Source organism: Ambystoma mexicanum, chromosome 12 (genome assembly GCF_040938575.1).
Source record: "Ambystoma mexicanum isolate Mex_15411 chromosome 12, UKY_AmexF1_1, whole genome shotgun sequence".
Taxonomy (NCBI): Eukaryota; Metazoa; Chordata; class Amphibia; order Caudata; family Ambystomatidae; genus Ambystoma; species Ambystoma mexicanum.
Genome location: NC_090936.1, coordinates 1,005,439,354 through 1,005,458,455, shown reverse-complemented (window position 1 = coordinate 1,005,458,455; position 19,102 = coordinate 1,005,439,354). Strand labels below are relative to the sequence as shown.

General features: G+C 46.3%; 1 protein-coding gene across 6 annotated transcripts in view; it reads right to left on the bottom strand.

Annotated features, from left to right (window-relative positions):
- Positions 1–11,444: 11,444 nt before the first annotated feature.
- The window catches only part of FLNC (filamin C), a 253,022-nt gene continuing 245,364 nt past the window's right edge, over positions 11,445–19,102 (bottom strand). For all 6 annotated transcript variants that reach the window (XM_069629538.1, XM_069629534.1, XM_069629535.1 and 3 more), the window contains one exon: positions 11,445–13,549. In XM_069629538.1, the coding sequence (XP_069485639.1) occupies positions 13,362–13,549 (188 nt within the window). In that variant the 3' untranslated portion in view covers positions 11,445–13,361. The remainder of the gene's footprint in view (positions 13,550–19,102) is intronic.

The window sequence follows — 19,102 nt, the reverse complement described above, 5'->3', positions numbered from 1 at the left end:
TGTGTGCACAGCAGTTGTTCTCCAGTTCTTGTATTGCCTCTAGTGATCTTGAGGCCGCTCTGCCTCATGATATCCTTTGGTTGCGGGGCCTGCATCACTGCTTATGGTTTATAGCTTCCGTGACTGTTTTGGCAGCATTCAGTTTGTCTTCCTCCCATCAACAAGTTTCATGTGATCATTTCAAATACTAAAGGCGACACGCAACAGTTGGATTTAGAAAGATCGCTCTAAATCGGTGTATTCAATTTTTGAGAAAATGAAATACACCATTTCACATAATACCCAGCAACATGCTTGGTTCGCTTGCTTCTCCCCTGCTATCCAACAGGTTACAGTTCTTTTGCTCAGGACTCTTGCTCTAATTCACTTCTCCCTTGTTCTGTAGCCCTTCTTCTTTGATGCAGTGATGTGGCTGGGTCATCTAATTCTTCAAAAAGAAAACAAACTCATGCAAAGGCCACTTCACCACACCAGGGTCCTATGTTACGGCTGAAACAACAGAAGCATCTAACACTCAGCGGCATTTACTAACCAACAATCATGCTCCTCTACACAAGGACCCTAGAGAAACTCTTTACTGCTATAACCCATCCACCACATCACAGATTTCTAGCCTAGCAAGAATCCACTCATAAACAACTTTCTAATTCTCTACTTGACCTTCACTCAAGCATTCGTAATATTATACTCATGGCTGCCAAAATAATCCTCCTGAAAGCACTCAACCACCCTGAGATCTCACCCTAAAACAAACACGTTTTATTTAGTGGTTTGTCATTTGTCATTAGCTTGACTGCATATTCCTAGAATGAAGTGGCATATTCTGCAAGCCCCAGACTATTGCCATGGATGTGTGCTCTATCTATGACATAATTGCTCTGTGAATGTCAGTGGGAGTGTCTGCTGGCTTTGGCAATCAGGGCAGTCTGCTCTTGCCTATTAACCAGTGGTGGCACTTCTCCAAGCCTGAAATGGCGATCACCCTCCACCATTTCTTCAGCTAGGACACCCTTAATGTCCTAGAAGGCTGCTTGCTGTTGTGGAATTTACCTTCATCTGATTGTGCTCTGCAGCACACCGCACAATGGAGAAGGTGTGGTTGTTGTGTTGCGGAGGAATCTTCGATAATAATTTGTGAACCCCAAAAAACTTTGGCATTTGTATGGACATTATTACAATAGTTCAACGCCTTGCATATTTTCATTTCTCTACCGGTCAAACATCCACCTTTCCTCTCTACCATCACCAAAGTCTCCTGTGGCATACCAGAAGGCTACTCATGATAGATGATCCTCTTTAACTTTTGCAAGGAACGTTTTGCAAGTATCTAGTATAGGCAAAGCATTGCTATCCACATATCAACACGCCTTATGAGAAAAGCCATGTTATGAACTGTCTCACCAAAGTCCAAAACAGGCTACACCTCCACTGGACTTGCCTGAGATCATATTCCTTTCGGTCAGGAGGCACTAACTCTCTGCAGATTTTAGCCCCCATTTTTTATCACCTTAGATAACGAGTTCTCTTTTATGCCTATGTTGAACAACATTACCAAGAGTGCCCTTGGATCTGCACTATGTACTGGCCATACTGCGGATGCTTCTATCTCAACACATAACCTAATTTCTTGCTGTGGCCTTCTCCTTTGTTGAGTACTTCAACAGCATTAATTAAGACCTTCCCACCAAGATGATGGGTAAATATCAAATAGGTCAAATCCATACTGCGCTCCTGATAATTGGCTTAAAAGAGAATGATCACATCTCACCCACAATAAAGGTGGCGCCCGGTCCATCAAACCATTACATTCAAAACTCTCTGCCTCGTCCATAAAGCCCTGCGTGACTAAGGTCAGTCCTGCATTGCCTGGAAAATGTGCTCTCCTCTTCAGACGGTTAATGCCACATCCCATGACAGATGCTTGCTCTGTTCAGGGAGATATGAGTTTTTTCGGATGAGAACACTCCACTCATAAGGCTACAGAGCCCTTTTTTCTTGTCCCTCCTATAAGGCAGGCATGGTATCAAACAGTAAGACAGATACAAGTGACCACAGTTCAAGGGTGTTTATTGAACTTCAATTGAGTTTGGAAAAAGCCTATCTAAACCTAAATCTAAAGATGGGAGCAAGCAACGACTATCAAATAATGATAGCGCGGTCCTAGTCGAGTCTGTCAAAATAAAAGGGCTTATACTGATAAACCTATTTCCAATCCTTACTTCTAAATACAAAATAGTGTGGGAAACAATGTTATGCAAAAGAAAAGTGTTCAAGAAATGATATGTCAGGATATTGAAGCCGTTGGCCTCTCTTCCCCATGATTTCAGTATGGAACAAAGCGGCACACTCTCTGGCTTCTCTAGCACGAGGATGCAGTTCAAATCTCAGTATCAGGGCCTTCTATGTCAAAGTCTCTTTGCCATTCAAAGTATCTTACTTCAGATGGGCTGATGCAACAAACATTCAAAAGTTCTTTTTATCTCAGGATTCTCATGCACAACTTCTTGGGCGATCTTCTATTCACCCTGGGCCCCACTCTGCCAGGCTCAGACACACTTTAACAAAATATGTCAATTGATCTCCCTCTATCAGGCTCGGACCAGATCCATGTACCTTTTCAAACTTTCTCTACCTTTCCCTTGACCCATTGCAGGACCACTTTAATTCACATGTATTTGTTCTCTTTCAATTGATCTCCCTCCACCGGGCTCGGACCAACTTCATCTACTGTTATTACTACTCAACTGGATACCTTACAGAGACATTCAATTGAGTACCCGCGTGGTGTCGGACCACTCCGTCAAAGGTACTGTAAATTGCTTTAATGTTCAATCACGTAATTTGTGTCTCATATCTCATGCTTTTTAATAATGTGTGTTCCAGCGCTCGCCATACAATGTTGCTGCTTGCAACCTTGGCTTCAACACAGACCAATCTTATATCGATCTCCCCAATTCACCGACTGTGTTGCTTTCATTGAAGCAGCTTTGTTCTTGGAGCCAAGTACAGTACTACAGTGGTTGGAGAGTCTCCCCACCTTGATTACTGATGCGGGAAGACCCCAGGTACCTCCGACGCACAATGCAGGATTTTTCAGCGTGGTTTGCTGGTCTTACGCTTTCTGTTCTTGAGGTTTCGTGAAGGTGACGGCTCCCTGACGAAAAGGTCAAGGGAACTTTCCTCCTTGCGATCCCCTTCTGTTTCGCCATCTTTCTCCTTTCATTAAACTGGCATCTTGGAACTGCTGTTTCCTCCTGTGCTTTACCTTGCTCAGAGTGTGCTCTGCCTTTTATCCGCGTGGGGAAGTCAGGTATGTGTGTGATGATCAGTAATTTCCTGACCTTCCCTGACCATTGTATTGGGACACGTCATGTATACAGCTCGGGCGTTAGTACATTTTCTCTCATAGCGGGCTGCCCATGAGAAAGTGTTTGTGTTGTAAACCGGTTGGGGGGGTTGGAGTTCTTAAATATCTTAAAGGTGTTATAAGGAAGGGGATACCACGTCTCACCGTCCGGTGTCCCACTCCCCGAAGACCCCTCACCCAGGCGATCCTCCCGCACTGTTCCACCCCAGGAACTGTATCCAAAAGCGATGGCCGTGTCAAACACGTGAATGACAGATCTCCGGGGACTAGTGGGTGAGGCACCTTCTGGTTTCTCACACTCCCCCTCAAAGCAAACTAAAACCTACTTTTCATTTGGTAAGGGCTCTGCTTCAAATTGTTTGTGACTACTGCCTCCTCATTATTCTTGCACATTACACCTTATTTTCAGACCCAGCCTTCGCTGTTGCAAATATGTTCCCCGAAATAGCTGGCAGAGCGTGGACTAACTTTAGACAATGCATCTATAAAAAATAAAACAAATGAATACATAAATACTTTCTCTAGGTCAGCTAAGACTTTCTTTGCACTAAAAACATAGTCAAAGCCAAGAAAGGTGGTACAGTTTCCATGTGTGCGAGTGAGGGCTCTGTGTGGGCGCATGTGTGTGTCTATTATACACAAGTCATACTATGCTAAGTCATACAGTGGTAATTGGGCATAAACATGCCTAACGGAATTTGGCCCTTTTGGGTTAATTGGGAGTAAGGGAATCTGGCCCTTTGATGCTAACTGGTTTTATGGAATCTGGCCCCATGCTCGGCTAGCTGAACCTAATGGAAAGTGACAAGGAAGTGCATAGTTATTTATGCGGCATTTCACATAAACATGCATTTTATTGCTGTTACTGAAAATAACTTGGGTTGCAAACTGAATAAATCTCAGAATACAAAATACCAATACTGATCACCTGGGCTCATTTCCAATATGGTAAGCCCTCCCCTCCTTTAAAAATGGATCTAGTGATATTACTCATTCGTGGTGTTTGTTTTGTGGAGTACGTTTGTAAAACTGTGTTCAACTCTACCCTCCACACGCACCCTTTACACTTTCACTAGCTGTTAGGGGCAAGAGTGGTTGGTGCTTAAAATGATTTCCTAGGTAATTCCTGTTAAAAATGGATGCATTCAAACTTGGGTCAAGCAATCTCCTATCTTGGGATTTTCTAACGTGGCACGTACTATGACATCATGTATGACAAGTTTTTACTATAAAAGTGTTGTTTTTTATGAAATGCTTCGAGAGAATGCTGTGCGACGTTCGTTGATGTCCGTTGTAACTCCCTATTTTAGACAATAGATAATAAAACAGTAAAAGGACTTAGCCATCTTCCTGAGTTGGTTTGATTATTTGGTATAAAGAGTTACTCTGCTTCCCATCCAAGTGCATGCCGTGCTACCCTCCAGGGGCCCCAAGTTCAGGGCCTCTCCCAGAGCAGTTGTCTTCGTAACCAAGAGAAGGAGTATAGATTTGTCAGCCTTCATTTTGTATCCTGAGAGTAATCCATAACCCTTCAGGTTTCATAAAAGTGCCTGTATAAAGCTTGGTAGGTCAGACAGATATAGTAATATGTCATCCACAAAGAGAGACCCAACTTATACTTGGGCTTCCCTACCCTAAAACCATTTAATAGGGTTGTACTTCTCATTTTAACCAAGGTGATAGGGGGCACCCTTCATTTTGCCTACCTAGTACAAAGGTTTTTCATAGCCAACTGTTCACCCTTGTTATCGCTTTGGGCCATGAGTATAACTTCGTCATTGCCACCCTTTATACTCTAATGATAATTGTGTAATCGATATCAGCGGGTAATATCTGTAAGTAAGTGATGTGGTTGTCATGCTGTTTGAGGAGCTACAACTCCCCAGATGTTCTTTGTTGCTGTGCAAGTCCTTTCGGTGGCCCCACTACCAGAGTTTTCAATTGGGTAGGCCACCCTTTTGATTCCAGACGTTTTGCCGAAGTGCCCACTCAGCAAATGTTCAAGCTCTTCCTGAGATCCAATGACTGATTTAACGTTCTCTCACACAAGGCTGACTGCCGTTGGCCCAAACGGTCTGAATTTGCAGGAACCTGCATGAGCAAATGCTACCACCAAACACTACCCTCCATCAAATTATTCTACAAAGCTTGTATTTTGTTGACAGGGACCTGTGGTAGTGAGCCCTCTCTGGTTTAGATAAACGTTTTACTTTTGCCCTCAAACAAGTCTTTCCCCTCTATCTGAATGGTATGTACATATTGTGTGATACGTATGACATTTAATTCAGAAAAACTACAATTAATCTCCTTGTGATCGGGACCTTAGCCCTCTGCCTGTAAAATGATTCTTTGCTGGCTGAAGGCATCGGTCTCTCTGTAAACTGGACACAGATTGTCCAGGGCTGTTGGGCTGCTCAAACAATGTAGATTAGGGATAGACCTGGGAGCCTCCATAAATTATCCAACATTTTATGAATAAGGTGTGCGCTCCTAATAAATCTCTGTACACGAAGCGACAGGGACTCCGTATCCTACGTTTAGAACCAGTGTGATAACTGAAAAAAGCAGATCTACTTTTTCAATGGAAGGAGCTCCCAGAGTTCGAACGGCTTGAAGCAGCACGCACAAGTGAATGGCTGCGCCAACTACATCTGAAACAAGATGTCACAGAGATATTTCCGTTTGAGAAAAACCCTATGCGGGAAAGAAATTAACATTTATAAGTGAAACTTTATGCTAGAAGTAAAATATTAAGAACAGCATTGACTGCAATAGAGAGAGACGTCCATCAGTAGTCCCAAGAGCGGCAGCTCGAGAAAATAAGGGCCCATTTGCGTCTTTCAACGAAAGGCAGAAATTACAGTTTCTTCATGGGAAACTAAATCTGCTGTTTGTCCTGATGAAGGCCTAAGATGAATTGGAGGGCACGCTAGTCAGAACCACCCCTTTAAAAAGACCGAAATACACGTTTGTCGACATTTTTCTGTTTATAATTGCACAGTGCATTGGTGAGACAATGCGTGATCTGAGATGTAGTACTTAAAGGTTTAACATCTGTTTATATTTTGTGTGTTTGCCGATGACATTTGGCCAGAAGGAAACATGTAAGACAATCATGAATAATGTACATGGTCATGAGAAATGAATTCAGGCTGCAAGTCCAGACCAACGCCTATGCAATAGAAAAGGACATTTTGCCATCAACGTACACAGTATATTTCTGTTGCGAGTATATTGAGGCACATCTTTACTAGCTCCACCATAAACTATCTGTTAGGGAGGAGTCCACCCACAGTCGATGAGACACTGTTATTTGTTTATTTAAAAATATATATTTTACAATAAAAACATATATGTGTGTGCATTAGAACCACTAATAGAGACATATCTTGTCGTATAAGAGACCCTGGGTATATTCCTTCAGGAAATTAATGGTTTGAATGGATTGAGACTGGGTAAGACTGAGGACGAGAGGTGAATGGTCCGAGCCACGTAAATTGTTCGTGTCTCCCACAGGTGTTCTTTTCTTTATTGATTGATTTATTTATTTATAGAGCGCTTTACACCAAGGCGCTGTACATTGGAACAACAAAATACAGAGTAATAACAATAACTTTATGAGCAAATTACAACTTGAATCATTCAGCAAAACAGTGCAAGGAGCAATTGACTGAGAGGGGGTGGGGGAGTGGAGTGGGAACAGGAGTGTTGGGGAGGGGCAGGGGAAGGATTGAATAAATGTAATAGAAGGGGAGGAAGAAAGTGAAGGTAGAAGGGAGAAAGGGATTAAAAGAGGGGAACAAGAACAGGGGGGTAAAGAGGGCAAGGGGTGCATCAAGTTGGGGAGTGGATGAGGAGGGATTTAAGAGAATTGCGAAAAGAGGTGAGGGAAGTGGAAGAGCGGATTGAGAGGGGGAGAGAGTTCCAATGCAGAGGAGTAAGAAGTTGGAAGGAGCCGAACCGGGAGGAAGCACAGGGGGAAGGGAGAACAGTGAGAAGGAAGTGGTCAGCAGAACGAAGGGGGCTAGAGGGGGAGTAGAAGGAGAGAAGGGTGGAGAGATAGGGAGGTGCAAGACCATGGAGGGTTTTGAAAACAAGGCAGAGAAAGTCGAATTTAAGTTGTAGGTGGAAAGGTAGCCAGCCAAGGTGAGAGAGCGAAGCGGAGATGGAGTCACGGGAGGTAAGGAGATAGAGGGTACGAATAGCAGAGTGGTAAATAGATTTGAGAGGGGTAAGCTGAGATGAAGGAAGACCGAAGAATAGAGAGGAGCAATAGAAGAGACGGGGAAAAGATGAGAGAGGAGATTAGGAGTTTAGTAGCATGGAATGTGAGGGAGGGACGGATTTTGCGAATATTGTAGAGGAGGTATCTGCAGGAGCGGGAGGTGAGTGAAATGTGTTGCGAGAAGGTGAGAGAGGGGTCAAAGAGAACACCTAGGTTGCGAGCATGAGTGGAGATAGGGAGATTGGAAGGAGGAAAGTGGATGAAAGGGGGAGGAGAGGGAGGAGGAAGAGTATTAGAGGGGAAGAAAAGGACTTTGGTTTTATTGGTGTTAAGTGAGAGAAATCGGGACGACATCCAGTTCTTAATGGCTGTGAGACAAGAGGAGAGTTTAAGGTGGAGGTCAGGTGTGAAAGAGGAGAAAGAGAGAAAAAGTTGAGTATTGTCGGCATAGAAATGATGGGAGATGCCAAAGTTGGAGATAATAGGGGCAATGAGGGAGGTGTAGAGAGAGAAGAGGAAAGGACCAAGTACAGTGCCTTGAGGAGCACCGTAACTAAGTTGGAAGGAAGGAGAGGTCTGGCCTCCCCGTGAGACAGCAAAGGAACGAGAGGAAAGGTAAGAGGATAGCCATTTAAGGACAGGGCCTTTAAACCCGAAAGAGGAGAGAGTGTGGAGCAGAAGCGGGTGATCGACAGTGTCAAAAGCAGCAGAGAGATCAAGGAGAATAAGGATAGAGGATTGCTTCGCATGACGAGCAGAGAGGAGGGAGTTGAGGATAGAGGTGAGGGCAGTTTCGGTGGAATGTTTAGGACGGAAGCCAGATTGGAAAGGAGGAAGGAGGGAGGAAGAAGAGACAAAGGAAGAGAGTTGAGAGTAGACAAGGCGTTCAAGGAGTTTAGAAAGAAAAGGCAGAAGAGAAATAGGTCTGTAGTTAGCAGTAAGCAGTGGATCAGCAGAGGGTTTCTTGAGAATAGGAATAATCGTTGCATGTTTGAAAGCAGATGGGAAGGAAGATGAGGGGAGGCAAGAGTTGAAGAAAGAGCTAAGGTAGGGGATAAGAAGAGGGTAGATCATAGGGATGAGAATAGAGGGGAGAGGGTGAGAGGGGGCGGATGTGGGGTGGGCTTTGGATAAAAGGGAGAAGACATCAGAATGGGAAACAGATGAGAAGACAGACATGATAGAAGAGGGAGGAGAGGGGGAGGAGGAAAGAGGGAGTCAGAGAGGGAGTTAATTTTTTGCCTGAGTGTGACGATTTTGGAGGAAAAGTAGTTGGCAAAGTCAGAGGGAGAAAGTGTGGAACTGGATGAGGGATCAGGAGTAGGAGGAGAGAGAAGGCCGGAAAGAGTTTGAAAAATCTGACGAGGATGGGAGGCTTGAGATTGAAGAAGGTTAGATTAGTAGGAGGATTTGGCAGTTGCAAGACAAGAGTTGTAAAGTGCGTGGTACGAGAAGTAAGAGGTTTGATTGGAAAGCGAGGGAGTTTTGAGCCATAGTGTCTCTAATCGTCTGAGAAGGAGCCGCATAGAGCGGAGATGGGAAGTAAGCCAGGGTTGAGGAGGTTTCTGAGTAGGGCGGAAGAGAGAAAGAGGATAGAGTTGGTCGGGGGTAGTGGAGATAGAAGATGAAAGGGCAGAGAGGGCATCATCGGGAGAGAATAGTGCAAAGTCTTGGTGAGATGGAAGAGAGGAAGAGCAAGTGTCAGAGAAGAGGGTGGTGTCGAAATCTCGCAGGTCGCGGCGTGAGAAGATTGGGGGGGAGGGATTATCAATAGTGGAGGAGGGATTAGCAATAGTTGAGGAGGAGAGAGGGAGAAGGAGAGTAAGGCATGGTCAGAGAGATAGACAGCATAGCATAGCATATAGACCGGAAGACATTGCTCTAGAACATGGTGATGATGGGCTGGGAATACACAAAGATGTAACCATTTAAAATGCAGAGCTGAATGATATGTTATGAAAGAGTTTGCGGAAATTAAACATTCCAGTAGTCTCCTGTAATGATGGGTGCGAATGGGCTGAAGAAGATCAGACTTGCCTAGCTGGTCTGCAGCCAAGGCTGACTCCAATGGATGTGGAATTCCCTCAAAATGGATTTAGAGAATGAGAAGTAGTTTAAAAGTCAACATGTTTCTGTTGTTACAGGAGGTTGGTTGAATGTTAAATGAAAATTAAGTGAACAAGTAAAAGAATATTTCAATGTTAAAGATACTAATCCCTTGGGGCCCAAGGAAGCCTCATTTCCACAATTAAACTAAAACATTTTCTGATAATCTTTGACACACCCATCGGGAACAATTTGGGCGATCAATACAAATAATTGAGAGGCTTGCAGGAACCTAAGAGGTCAAAAATTGGGTCTGAAAAAGTTTCTATCCAGCACTCTTTGATGTCTGAAGAACCTGTATTAGAACAGATGACCAAAGAAAGCAGGTCAGTAGAGTTTGGCTTAATTGAGCAGTGTTCGCGTATTAAAGGGCCCATATCTCTCTCTCTCTCTTCCTCCTCTGCTTCCTACCCGCTCCGAGTGGCTGGAAGCCTACCAAATGGGAGAAGTCACACTTACATACATTTCTAAGGTTTTGATTCTGTTTGCAGTATTCTATAATCGTGTTGTATAGCACTCTGCTGCACCCTACAGACCAGCAGGCCAGTGCCTAGGACTCCACAGCAATAGTCGCTGTCTTTGGCCACCCAGACTGCCGTTTGCAGGCTGCAAATACCTTGCTCCAGGGTAAACATCCTGAGGACTTTTCACTATTTGATGCCAATCATCATTCTATGTGTCCCCCTTCTGCTATAGGAACCTGTCTGCATGTCACTGTTTTGTCAAAAGAAAGTGAAAATTGGGAGGAAAGGGATATCCATCCAAGGCACCACATTGTGGAAGAATTTACCAAAGGCAACAACAGCAATGCCATTGGTGGTTGAAGACAAGCATTAAAAACAGAACTCCTGAAGCAAATGTTCACGTAAGCAAAATGAACTGATCTTAAAGGCACTGTACCATCCAGGGGTCTGTAACCTTTGGCACTCCAGATGTTTGGACTACAACTCCTGTTAGCCCCAACCAGCACAGTCAATGGTGCAAGAACATGGGAGTTGTAGTTCAAGACACCTGGAAAGCCATAGGTTGCAGGCCCTGTACACCAGTCAATGCTATCATGCGCTCACACAATTGTAATCCAACCAGATTGTGTTCGTGGTACCTGGATTGTACTCCTAGTATTACTATGAAAGGTCACCCTGGACCCTTTATCCTTTATTTACCCACCCAACGCCCACTCCCTTTGCTGCACCATGAACTGACATGTCATGAATATTGCGTGTCACAGATGAAATAATGATATGAATGATTGACTACATTTGAAGACCTTTTAGCTTAGTTTTGGTTAGAAGTAAACGTCTCACTTACCATGGATCTGGAGTAGCACAGGTTTCATTGACACGCTGCGCTCGACAACGTGAGGGAGCTTGCCCCCGATTACTGGTCCTGGGAGAAGCCTGGTAAGAGGGTGCAGTGGATGCTCCTGTCCCAACCCACCATTCCTGTGCCTCCAGGGCGTGAATGCTGATCCAGAGGTAGCTCAGGCCATCGACCAAGGCGTCTTTCCATCAGCGGGCGGTAATACATTGCACATTCTGGGCCTCACTGCCACCCAATGGTAGTTTGCACAGTGTCAATGTTGGTCAGTGACAATGCCAGGATTGCTGCTGCCGCCATCTTTTGCAAGGAGCCCAACGACCTCGAGGGCAGCTTTGTTTTGATTGTGCTAAATCCATGCACACTCATGCTGGGGCCAAACACTTAGGCTTGCAGAGCAAAAGAACAAGTCAGAAATACACCTGGTACTTTTTTTGTGGCAAATTAGCAATTAAACTTTATTTTTGCTGGCATTTGTCTTTTACCATTCATTAAGTATTAATACAAACTATTGAGAATTCGTATCACCCCTTCAATACATACAAAAACATCACTATAAAACTCCACGGTACCATTTTATTAACATTAAATTGTTCTCTTTTTTTGTTTGTTTTGTCAGCTCATACAATCTAGAAGTGTCTTATCGTTTTTATTCTCTCTTAAATACATTTGATTTGGTTTCTATGAGCATCAGCAAGGTCAGACACGACCTATGACCTCTTCCCGCCAACATTGCTACTAGGGCCAATCATATTGATCAGTAACAGGTGCAACTGGGTGGGATCATGAGGTCAGAGGTAAATGGCGGATGGGGGTTGCAGGTATATTCACAGTAGCTTCAGTCTTAGCTGGGACAAGAGGAGGGTGGTGCGAAGGTTTATTAGAAATTCGTAAATTAGTAAAGGGGTCTTCAACTTTTCCATTGAAGCACCCCGTGGTATTTTTCATAGTTTATTCCATCCAAGCCAGTTCTCCTGCTCCTCGAGGTATTTCCGGAAGCTCTTAGCAGATCATGGAGGCCCATCATGTAGCCATGTGTGCAGAACCCCTCAATACAGAGATGCGGCTGCAACAAGTCTTCAATGACTAAATACATAACCTTCAATGCGGCTCACGATTTTCAGGCCACGGAGTGTTCTTTGCCTTTGGGAGTGTGGCCTCTGTCTCACTGAACTTATTCTTGTCACAGAAGGGAGGCGGCTGATTTTAGACATCACAAGGGACTGAGATCAGGTGTCCAGACCTCGCTATATCCCACAAATTCCTTAGCACAACCCCAACACCCCATCGCCCCCTCTCTAACGCATGGGCTCCATAATACATCCTATGACCTTTACACTTCAGATGCCTATGAAAGGAAACTGCACCACAAAGGCTTTACTAAGCAACATCGATGTGACCATTGGAAACCCTCTGGGAAACAGCCCAAGAACATGGACCTGCAGTCGATAATTCGATTCCAGTTCCAGGATCATGCCTACATTCCAGCCCTCCCTACTGTCCTGTTTGGGAGCCTCTGAGGTCCCTTAAAGGCTTAAGTGCACACAGTGAAGCTGTAAAGCACAGAGGCCTTCACCATGATGCCCCCTTTGTTGCTACCCAAGTTCACCTCTCAGCTCTCTACATATGTTCCCAAGGACATAGGAGGGGCTTCTTACCTCATGGGCCCTCTTCCTTCTTTTGCATTGGGTAACGTTGCACCCTTCCCCTCCTTTGAATTGACCCCACCACCCCCCACAGCTGGGATTGTCATAATGTTTTGTGTATATTTGCTTAAAAAGTAAAAAGTGAGGAAACTGGCCGGTTTTGTCATAACCCCCCTGACCTCCTCTATATAATCCCTCCTCTGTCTCTCTTCTACCACGACTTGCAACCTCTGGCAGGAGTGCCCCAAAAAATTATAACAAACATGCATGCCAGCGCCGGGACGCAGGAGTGGGCTTCCGCCAGGGAAAGAACTAAAAAGCCCACTCTGACGAACAAAAGAGCAGTACAAAAAGGCACTGACCCAGAGCATTCTGGGTACTTGGTATGCTTTGTCTGCCACCCTCTACCCCCTTTGGCTGTGACATCAAAAACAGCTGCGTTTTTCCACGCATTGACGCAAAGTCTTTAGTGACATGACGTAGAGGGTCATATTTACTTCATGTGTGTCTTGATCAGCAGCAGAACTAGAAGTTGGGGGGAGTTTGCAGGCTGACCTTAAGTTCACCGGTTTAGTGCATTTGAATAGGGTGGGGGATATGTCCATTTTCGCTGGTGGTGGTGGAGGGGAGGAAAGGCATCTAATGTTTTAAAGCGTGAGTGTGCGTGGCACGCTGAGACCCAATGGCCCCCTGCTTGCGCTCAAGGGACAGTGACTTGATATGGGCTGCCGGGCACGTTCTCGTCACCCCACTTAACGATCAGAATGTAGTTGCCCTTCTCTTTGACTGTGTAGGTGACGTTGTAGACTCTGTTGCCCACGTGCTTCACATAGACCTCTTCACATGGTGTCTTCGGACCATGCACGCCCACCATCAACATGTTGGTACCTAAACATAGAAAAAGACAATTAAGGGACGATCTGTGGTTGGAAATACCTGTTCTGATTCTAGCATTTCTCTAGGCTTCATTTCTGTAGGGCAAGTCCGACCTCAGCTACCGTCACCAAATCCAGCCATTAAATAGTCTTATCTCAAGTGCACTATAATAACCTTACATAGGGGGGCGCATCCTCTTCCAATGTCAACACAAGTCTGCATTCCCTCTGCCAAGATCATAATTGCTCAGCTTTTCAAAGCATGAAGTCTTCCTGCTGGTGCCCAAAGAGTGGACTACCCCCAGTTGAAACAGAGTACACGCATATTCCTCCTTTCGCTCATGCCATCTTTCCATGTGTTCCAGATCGCACTAATCCAGTTTTTAGCTTATTAGCACAACTTCTGAGACTTGCCTTGCCTACTGATGTGGGCCGTTCTCTCCTCCTTGGGGTCTCTGAGACTCGCATCAGGAGAACACAATTGTATTAGCAGGCCTCTCCACTGGCCTGAACCCGCTAGGCCCACACTCAACACAAACCTTTCTGTTTCTGAATTAAAACTTCCAGTCACATAAACCTTGTGTCTAGTTCCCTTGAAAAGCATGTTCCCCAACTCCACTCCTTACCATTACCCCCTTTCCGGGCTTTGTGGTGGGTTTTATAACCCTTGGCCAGGTCCATTCACTGCTGAAATTTCACTTTGTTGTTTCCAGTCATAACAATACCGTCGATTGAACTTAAATTGAATGCCAAGTTACATTGATGTATTTATTAATATGTAAACCACTTAATGAAATGTGTGGTAAACTGGCTCAGAGAACAGGGGTTTGAAGGTTAGAAGGTAAGCAGGACAGACCTGGCCCCAACCACTTGGCATATTGACATGTGCCCTACACCCTCCTCTTTAGTGGTGCCAGCTGGGAAGTGGGCAGAGCACGAACGTGCGTGCGGCAGTAGAGATGGCGGTGGTGAGGCCTGTCACTGGACCATGATGGATGAGGGTGGAAATATCACCCCCATGCTGGCCCATTGGCAGTCTTGACAAGACACTTCCTTTGAGACCCTGGAGCCCAGAGACTGTTTAGCATTTCGGGAGTCATGAATACATCAAAACAGGGGTCAGAATAGGAACATGGGTAAAATGGTAAAATGTCAGAGAGGGGCAGGGGACAAGATACAGAGAATCAGACGATGGAACACATATATGGAGGGGAGACAGAGGTAGAGGAGTGGCAGGTCAATGAGATGCAGAGATGGAGTGGGTGGTGTATTGAAACAAGGAGGGCAATGCATTGAGAATGAAAGTAGAGTGCCAGAAAGCCCCCACCCATCGACTGCCCCAATTTTCATCAGATTCACAGCAGTGAATGGGGAAACAATGATAAAACCATGGCACGCAGCGAAGAATATTTATAATTACCACGCAAATGCGACAGAAATGACATAGAAGAGCCGTCTCCCTTATATGAAAGCTCCAAATGATTTGTTATATGTCCATTAGGGATGTAACGGTATTATGGTATACCGTTAAAGATACCGTGAACCACTTAATTGAACAATAATAACCGTCACATTGTTTATACCGGTATACCGTTCATACCGTTAAGTATGCTTTTCAATCTGATTTGGAAAGGCTGCAGTAAGCAAGTGCTGCGCAGTCTTGGTCTTGCACTGTTGGATGTGCCGTCTGCCAAGTAGTTTCAGTTGGAGCAGTTTTTAATGCCATTCCATGCCATTCCATAAACCACACGTGCCTGACATAAAATCAATATGTTAGCAATAGCAAGAATAAATACAGTGTCAAGAAGGAAAAGGGTTTACTTTGCGTCGGCGGCTTTGGGGTTTATATATTTATAATGGATAATGTTTTCTAAACATATGACAATGGGGGATTTCCCTGGTTCTATCATTGAATTTACATATAATAAGTCACACTGTGAAATGTACTCATCTCTGTGGGTATTCCCTGCTGCCGTACCAAAGGGTAACATGTCCGTGATTACTGAACACCTTTTGGCCCGCAAGTAAACTAAAGGCTGTAACGTAAAGAGAGTGCCTGTGTGTGTATGCGCACAAGCGTAAACTACCATCAGACTCCATTGATCTGTGGCATGCAGGTCATCAAGATGGCAACATGTTCATCAAGATTAGTTAACGCCACCTGCTATACCGCGATAACCATGATATACCGTCATTTGGCAAGAAGGTTATTGTACCGTCATAAAACTAATACCGTGACACCCCTAATGTCCATTGCAGTGAACCCCTTTTGGCACCATACCAACATGACTAGGGCTACTCAAAGCCCTGTGGGGTAAGGAGATCCGCCATGCCCTTGGGCCTACATGCCTTGCGTCACGGTAAAGCCTGCAGGTCCCGCTGGCAGCTCTACAATGCAGAGACCCTTTTCGCATGGTATACTACTATTACTATTACTACTGCTATTACTAGTATATACTACTATATACTACTAGTCTCCCCTTCCTTCCCAGGTCCTCTGCACTGCACTGGCCTCCCACTTCACATCTAAAACTCATGACATCCTGTCCTCACTCTCTTCCTCCCCATCCTCCCCACTTCGCGTCTCTGCCTCCCTTGGCTCCTCACCCTCTCCCCCCCACTCTCCTTCTCCCCCATAACACCTGATGAGGTCTCTAAAGTTGTCCGCTCCATGTAGGTCTCATCCAAACAGGTGTCTCCCTGCTCTTCCAAAACTATCAAGGACAACATCTTCTCTCTCTCTCCCCCGCTCTAGCTGATCTGTGCAATCATTCCCCTTTGTCCCTCAAGCACTCCCTGGTGCACCCTCTCCTACAAAAGCCATCTGCAGAACCTTCTTGCCCATCCAACTATTGCCCTATCTCTACTACCCTCTTCCTAGGCAAAATCCTGGATAGGTTGAACCTCCCCCAACTGATCCGCCATACTGAACCTGCTGGTTGTCTCCACGACCACCAATCTGGATTCCACGCATCCAGAGGCCCGGAAACTGCTCTACGGAACACCCGTGAAGACCTGCTTGTGAATCTTGATTCTAAATGTCAAGCTGTTCTCATTCTCCGCAATCTCTCCTTGGCCTTTGACACTGTTAACTATTCCATCCTCATAAAACGGCTCCACAATACCCTCAGTATCACGGACCAAGCACTGGGACTGGCTGACCTCCTTCCTAACTTATCGCCATTCCCAGGTGCAACTGGGCCCCTTCTCCTCCATCACCTCTTTTTCGACTTATCGCAACACCTGTGCCCAGTTTCCCGCCTGTCCTCTGACCGCCCACCTTGGGCCCTCCTCCCTCGCCATCTACTGAGAACAAAATCCTTGGGTCATCTTCGACTCCTCCCTCTCCTTTTTTCCTCACATCCTCAACCTTGCCAAGAAGGCCCACTTTGAGCTTCTCCTCCTTAGATGCATTCTCCCTTTCCTCGCCTTCCTTCAGAAGCTCAATGCCTCTATAGCTCTAGTCCTCTCCATGCTACTGCAATAGCCACTTCCTCAATCTACCTCTTGCCTCCCTCACCCCCTTCAACTAATCCAGAATAGGGCTGTAGGATTTATCCTTGGCCTTAAGCCGAGGGACCGTATCTCTCCAGCTCTAAAATCTCTCCACTGGCTCCCAGTGGCTGCAAGGATCACATTCAAGACCCTCTGCATCATCCACAAGGCTTTCTGGGGCCTGGGACCTTGCTATCTCCAACTCTCTCTTCCCAAATATTTACCTTCCAGATCCCTTAGATCTTCTGGCTCCACCTCTCTGCTGATCAAACGCTTCTTCAAGCAGAGAGTGGGTGGCAGATCTCTCCCCTCTCCTGGTGCCTCCCTTTGGAACAGCCTCCCTGCCCATTTCTGGCTGAACCTGACCACCTTAATTTCTGGAAAGCTCTGAAAACCTTTATTTTCTCTTCCTCTTTCCCTCTCCCCCTCCCCTGCTAATCTCCCCACTGCCACTAAGACTGGTGGCCTGGTCCCTCATTAGTCGTACAGGATGCCAGGCCCTCAGCCCAGTCACTACCAGCACCCACCCCCCTCCAGTACTGCCGTCTGGGCCCTCCCCCGACTTCCAGTGGCTGGCATCTCCCCCCGGGACACCTCCGCCCTTGCTCTTAGCCAGTTACCCTCCCCAGGCACCCTTTGCACTTCCCCTCCTGGGCCCCCGCTAGCACTTACCATTCCCTGTCCCCCCCTTCGTTCTCCCCTGCACCTCTGTTCACTGCACTTGCACGATCCGAATGCCACAAGGCCTAGTAGGACCGCTATTGTTTATTTTTGCCATTACTACTGCATATTATATTGTATGTATATTAACTCCAACGTCCTGTCTCCTTTCCTCCATACTTATGGGACATTCCTCCGTCCCGTGGGACGGGACCGGAGCACTTTGTAAAGCATCAAAAATCTTTGCAAACATTTTTTGTCCTTCCTCTCTTTCTACGCGGGGTACTGCACGCGGCCATAACCCCGCCCATCTCAGCTCCGCCCCGCGCATCGCCCATCAGTCCTTTTCTCCGCTCATTCGGGACTGGACGCACTTGCATCTGCGGAAGAATTTCTTACTTTTTTCCTCCTTTCTGGCTCTCGCTAGCGATCGCGTAGTAGTCTGTCTATGCCGTTTAAGCTAGACTTCCCGAATTGTTCTTCGTGTCAGCAGCGTTTCGCGAGGGCGGATCCCCATCCTCTTTGTTTAGAGTGTTTGGGTCCTGATCACCGTTGGGACTCCTGTTTTTATTGTGGGTCCTGATCACCGTTGGGACTCCTGTTTTTATTGTGATTCCTTTTCGGTCCGGGCACTTCAACATCGATTGGAGCGGTGGGAGGAGGTGTTCAATCCGAGACCCCTCCTGTGGGGGCTGCTTGTAGACCTAGTTCTACTGAATCGTGGGGTACGGGAGCTCGCTCCGAGGCCTCCTTATTGGCTTCCCTCAAAAGTACCAGGGTGCGCCCCAAGGCCTCGGCTGGGCTTGGTGATACCGAACGTATGTTCGAGGCCCACCTTGAAGAGGGTTCTACCGGACCCGGGTCCGAGGTCCCTCGTACAGAGGCTAAGGCAACCAACAGTTCTGAGAGGCCTGAGAAGGCCTTATCGGTGAAAGATGTTTCTCACCGTTCCCGCTCTTGTGGCGACGCCAGAACCGTTGAGGGGGCAAGGAGTGAGTTTTCAAACCGTAGTTCCTCCTTTACCGGCAGTGCCGAGGTCCTTCCTGTGAAGGCTTGTTTGGCTATTGGTATATCGCAGAAACATCCCAGGCCGCATAGTACTGGCTCGGCCGAGGTTCCTTGTGTGAAGGCTAAAATGAAGACCCCTGATCCACCGATGGGGACCCCTGCCTCACTTCCACACGTGCCGCAGTTCCCCTCAGGTGACGACAAAATGGCGGCAGTTCCTGCGAAGACCACGGCGGCCATTTTGGGCGCTTCCCCTACAACTACGCCATCAGCCTCAGGTGTAGGGATTGGTTCTGTTGGTGAACATAAGGTTCCTTGTGCGCATCCGTTTCGTCCGGTTTACGACTGGAACACTCGGCTGCCCCTTCCGCACAACATCTCGCTGCCTGTGGGTTCAGCACCA